Raw genomic sequence first — 5,853 nt, forward strand, 5'->3', positions numbered from 1 at the left:
ATAAATTCAAACAGTTTCATTAAAGTATAAACCCGGATATTAATAAACTCAAACAGTTTTATTAAACCTGATATTAATAAATTCAAACAGTTGTTGCTGTTTTCCTCTCAGAGGCCTGCAGACGAGGGTCGGACCTCCTTCACCTCCACACTTCTCCTATTTCACAGCAGCAGCTGCTCTCCTCCTTCGTGCGTGATCCACGCACACGCACATGCACCAAGAGGCGCAGACTCGTGTTGCAGAGCTCCATGAAACCAAACATCAACCCGGAGCTGAGGGGAGGGGGGGCATAGTTCCTTAAAGTACAAACGTGTGTCTTTAAATGAGCAAAGAAAGGCTTGCATGAGTAAAACGTGCACGGTTTATTTCAGAAACATTAAAAGCACATGGACTGTCACACATGAAATGTTTCCTGTTTCCTCCTCCAACATAAATTAAGTCCAAATAAATAAGATCAAAAATGAGAACAGAGTAAAAGCTGCTTTCCTTCAGGACTTTATCTACAAAGTGCCACAGAAACAACACGAGCCCAAACCCACAGGGGAGAGCAATCAAAGGAACGAATCATCGATCGAGCTGATCGACCTGATTGATTGTCGAAGCATCGTTGCGGTGAAGTTGCGGGGTTTCCACGCCAGTGAATCCACAGTGCGACAAAACAGAAGAACCGTGAACGTGCCAACTCTTGCGTAATGAGGTAGACACGCAGCTACACGTGCGTGTGTGAATCCGTGCGTGTTAAGTGTAAGTGTGTTTTTTTTTTATTTTTTTTTTATTGCAATGCATTCAGTTTGCAGGGGGAGGATATTTTGGAGCCCTCACCTCCTCCTCCCCCCGCGCGCGTGCGCGCTCCTAACCAGTAAACCATGCGATGGATCACAGAGCCTCAGACATGAGACAAAAACGGACACGTTTTCATTTATACTCCAAAAATGTACAGAGAATAAAAAGAAACGATCCGGGAGGGGTGAACCGGGTTCACGGAGCTGCCCCGAACCGGAAGTGCAGATATTCACAATTATTTACACCAATAAATATAAAAAAGCTCTGTGGGCCGAACAGCCCGCACCAATATTCAGATCTGTTTTGTACAAGAAACTGCCACGAGCGAGTGGGCGTGTCCATCAGGGGGGGCCGGTCCGTCCAGGTCTCAGAGTCCAGTCCCGAAGAACGGGTGCGTCCTGGTCTCAGAGTCCAGTCCCGAGGACCGGGTCCGTCCTGGTCTCAGAGTCCAGTCCCGATAAGTCCTCCTGTCCGAGGAGGAGCAGGTACACCGTTTGGATCCGACTTTCTGTTCACACTGAGAGCTTTAATCCGGATCCAGAAAAAAACAGGGGGGGGGGGGGGGGGTTATTATAAATAAACTCAGTTTAATTTTCTTAAAATTAAACACTGCTGTGAAATGAAAACGAGCCTCTCTGTCCGCTCTGTTCAATTATTGATCTTAATAAATAAATAAATAGGTAAATTAATAAATTAATGTGTGAGACACGTTCAAAGATTTTTAAGTTCCAAAATGTTAGAAAGCTTCAGGTTTTTAGAAGAAAATAGTTTCATAAAACTGATTATTTCAGTTTTTAATGTTTTGTTTTTAGATTTAAAGCTTCCTGTGGATTTTAATAGATTACTGTTTTTTTTTTTTTACTTTGGTAAATAATAACAATAATAAAAATCTTTCCTCCTGATAAATGGCGTCATTCTTTCAATAAAACATGAAATATTTGAGTTGAATCTGAATAAAATTTTAATTTTAACTTAAATTCAGTTGAGATTGTTTTTATTTATTCTGATTTAACCAACATGTTTTTATTGTTTTAGACTTGGTTTAAAGACAGAAGTGAAAAGTGAGGGAGGTTCTGGTGCTCGGTTCTGGTGCTCGGTTCTGGTTCTCCTCGCTCCTCCTGCAGCAGCAGTTCGGCTCTTCTTTCTTTTTCTTTGTTCTTTTTCATTATTTTATTTTAAAAAAAGGAGTTTAGTTTTAGTTTTAGTGCGTCGCGGAGAACTTCATCCGTTTCTGCTTCTGCCTCTGGTTGCAGAACCAGACCCGGACCACGTTCTTCTTCAGGTCCAGCTTCTCGGCGATGGCTGCGATCTTCTCGGAGGAGGGCCGCGGCTGCACCGCGAAGTAGGCCTCCAGGGAGCGCTTCTCGGGGGCCGCGATGGACGTGCGCTTCCTCTTCTTGTCCCCCCCGTTGAAGATCTCGGGCTTGGACATCTTCTCCCGCTGCGCGCGCTCCGCCTCCTCCAGCCAGGCCTCCAGGATGGGCTTCAGGGCCACCATGTTGTTGTGGGACAGCGTGAGGGACTCGAACCTGCAGATGGTGCTCTGGCTCAGGCAGCCCACCCCCGGGATCTTCAGGTTGGCCAGCGCCGCCCCCACGTCCGCCTGCGTCACCCCCAGCTTGATCCGCCTCTGCTTGAACCTCTCAGCGAAGGACTCCAGCTCGCGGGGGTCCGGCTCTGCGTCGGGTCCGGAGCCCAGGGAGGCGTGGGAGGCCAGCGCGTGCGGGTGCATGTTCATGGTCTGCGGGTGGTGGTGGTGGTGCTGCATGTGGTTGATGGCCGACATGTGGGCCGCGTGCGCCGTGTGCGACGCCGTGGAGCAGACGTCGGAGCCGGGCATGCCCCCCAAGGAGATCCCCGGCGTCAGGTGGTCCAGGAGGTCCCCCTCCAGGCCCTGAGCAGGCTGGTGGTGCGCAGGGTGGTGGTGGGAGGTGAGCACGGACGGGTGGTGCAGGTGGGCCGAGGAGGAGGTGGGGGTGCAGGTCATGCTGGTCATGGTGTGGTAGGTGGCGTCGGGCTTGAACGGGTGGCTCTTCTGGGCCACGATGTCCACGGCGGCCAGAGCCTCGGCTCTCTGCAGGAGGGTCTCATCAAAACCCGCGAAGATGTTCCCCTGGAGCTGCGGGACACAGAACCATCAGAACCATCAGAACCATCAGAACCATCAGAGCATCAGAACCATCAGAACATCAGAACCATCAGAACAGAACATCAGAACCATCAGAACCAACAGAACCATCAGAACATCAGAACCATCAGAACCATCAGAACATCAGAACCATCAGAACAGAACATCAGAACCATCAGAACCAACAGAACCATCAGAACATCAGAACATCAGAACCACCAGAATCACCAGAACCAACAGAACCATCAGAACCATCAGAACCATCAGAATCATCAGAACCAACAGAACCATCAGAACATCAGAACCATCAGAACATCAGAACATGAGAACCATCAGAACCATCAGAACCATCAGACCATCAGAACCATCAGAACCAACAGAACCATCAGAACAGAACATCAGAACCATCAGAACCATATGAACCATCAGAACAGAACATCAGAACCATCAGAACAGAACATCAGAACCATCAAAACAGAACATTAGAATAGAACATCAGAACCATCAGAACAGAACATCAGAACAGAACTATCGGAATAAAAACCATCAGAACCATTAGACTCAAACCATTAAAACCATTAGAACTGTCAGAACAGAACTATCAGAACCCACAAAGATGTTCCCCTGGAACTGCGGGGACACAGGCAGAACCGTTAGAACAGAACCAGAATAAAATAAAAACTTCAGAGCAGAACCAATGGAACAAAAAGAATCAGAACCAACATCAAAACAAAACCATCAGAACCACCAGGACCAAATCATTTAAACCATCAGAAGTGAAACCACCAGAACTATCAGAGCTACATTTTCCAAATCATCAGAACTGGACCACTGGAACAAAAACACCAGAACCACCAGAACCAAACCATCAAAGCCATCTATCAGAACCATCAGAATATAATCCATCAGAACAGAACCATCAGGACTATTAGACCAAAACCATTAAAACCATAAGAACAAAACCACCAGAACCAAAGGGCCATCAGATCCAAACCATCAACGCCTTCATAACCAGAACCACCAGAATAAAAACCATCAGACCCAAAAAGTCAGAACCAAACTATCAGAATCAGAACCCGTTCAAACCACCAGAACCATCAGAGCTAAATTATCCAAAGCATCAGAACTGGACCATCAGTAACTGGACCCAGAACCAGTCCGGACACTTCCATCGTTTTTTAAAACTAACATTTTCTAACTTTATTGTTTTAACCGGAAACAGAATAAAAAATATTAAAAAAATATTCTAAACAAATAAAAATATCTTCATTTCTTTCAATTCTCAGAATTCAATATTTAACATCTACTAATTAAAAAAATAATTTCTTCAAGGGAAAATTAGTTTTTGTTTTTCCTGCATCGAAGCTTAAATGTATATAATAATAATGATAATAACAATAATAATATAATAATAATAATAATAATAATAATAATAATAAAACTTTTTAAAGCCAGCAGTTCTGGACTAACTCTGGACCTCGGAGGTTCGTCCAACACCCAGAAAATAAAAGTGCGTCAGCGCGCGCAGGGAAGGGAATTCATTTAAAATTAATATTTACGACCTCCTGAATTATTGCTGCGGACTCCGAACCGAGCCGAGTTCGAACCTGAATGAGCCGACACCTCTCCAAGACGCGTGCGCGCGTCTTCACGCAGCATCTGCTCTCCCGACACAAAGTTCCTCAATCATTCCTGATGTCTTTATTATTTTATTTCACGCCGTTATTTTTCATTTTGTTTTTTAAATCATCTTTAAATCAATAATATACTAAATGTTTTAAACTCGATTAAATTGGGCCGGAAGAGTTTGAATACTTTTTGTCAGATTTATTCTCTATAATATTTTCGTTTTACTGTTTTATTTGATGCAGTTAAAGCTGTTTATTTAATTCTGCTTGTTTTACATTAAAAATTAAAATCTGCTCTAAAGTTCCGAGCTCTCCGCACCGAAAGACTTTTATTTTGTTGAAGTTGTGAAAAAGGAAACCCGCTTTCTTTCTTCACGCTTCAGAAGTTGTTCTGTTCATTTTCCACGTGCAACAATTCCCCAACTTGTAAAAGTTGTGACTAAGAGCAGAATTTGAGCTTCATCGGCCTCTTGCGCGCGCTGGGTTCTGGAGGTGCTCGTGGGCCGGATGTGCAGGTCCAGACGAGGCGGGACTCACCGACGGAGTGGGCAGGCAGGCTCTGCGGATGGCCTCCGAGCTGGAGTGCAGCGGGGTGTATTTGGGCTCGTGCAGGATGGGGTGCATGCTGAAGGGCTGCTTGCTGTTCATCGACATCATGATTGCAGAAGTGAGGGAGGGTCGCTGTCCGTCGTACTCGTTCGGCTCCGTTGTGGTGGTTTTTCTGAAGGGGGGGGACAAAAACACCTCGGAAAGGAAACGAAGCGGCCGCGCGCGCACAGAGAGCCTCACACTCTGAGAGAGGAGGAACTAAAAAAGAAGACTTGGAGCTGGAACTCCGGGACTCCTGCAGGACCTCCTGCCTCCTCGTGGCCTCCCAATGACTTCTATAATAGAGATGCTGCTGCCTCCGGCGGATATACTGGACCGCTGCCTCCAACGCGACTCCTCATTGGACGGAGCGGCCTTCCTCCTGCTGGGCGCCTCGACCAATCAGGTGGAGGGACCCGGCTGTGGCCACGCCCTCACGCGGCTCACAGCGGAGGAGGAAGGATGCTAAAAAAAATATAGTTTCTTGAAACATTTGAGAATCAATATGTCTGTCCTCACCAGAAGTTCTCATATTAAAGCGCAGAAATATTTTAAAACCCGAATATTTATTATTAATCCAAATATGACGAAATGTGTTAAACAGTTTTAAAAAAATAATAAAGAAAATGAGAACTCTGAGGAAAACACGAGGTAACATTTTCTTTCAAACGGCCTAAAATGACTAAACTTAAAGCTGATCAGTAATAATGTAATATGATTATATAT

General features: G+C 45.4%; 1 protein-coding gene across 1 annotated transcript; it reads right to left on the reverse strand.

Annotated features, from left to right (window-relative positions):
* Positions 1-1,344: 1,344 nt before the first annotated feature.
* On the reverse strand, positions 1,345-5,422 carry pou4f4 (POU class 4 homeobox 4). Its single transcript, XM_037687784.1, has 2 exons — positions 5,077-5,422; positions 1,345-2,902 (listed from the first exon to the last, which is right to left on the reverse strand). The coding sequence occupies exons 1-2, from the start codon at positions 5,194-5,196 to the stop codon at positions 1,985-1,987; spliced, it is 1,038 nt and encodes a 345-aa protein (XP_037543712.1). The 5' UTR covers positions 5,197-5,422; the 3' UTR covers positions 1,345-1,984.
* Between the last annotated feature and the right edge of the window lie 431 nt (positions 5,423-5,853).

The sequence above is a fragment of the Nematolebias whitei genome, chromosome 14 (genome assembly GCF_014905685.2).
Source record: "Nematolebias whitei isolate Nwh7 chromosome 14, NemWhi1, whole genome shotgun sequence".
Lineage (NCBI taxonomy): Eukaryota > Metazoa > Chordata > Actinopteri > Cyprinodontiformes > Rivulidae > Nematolebias > Nematolebias whitei.

Coding starts and splice junctions, on each gene's coding strand:
- pou4f4 (XM_037687784.1), bottom strand. CDS start 5,196: ATGATGTCGATGAACAGCAAGCAGCCCTTCAGCATGCACCCCATCCTG. Junction 2,903..5,076: donor CCTGCCTGCCCACTCCGTCG/GTGAGTCCCGCC, acceptor TGTGTCCCGCAG/CTCCAGGGGAACATCTTCGC.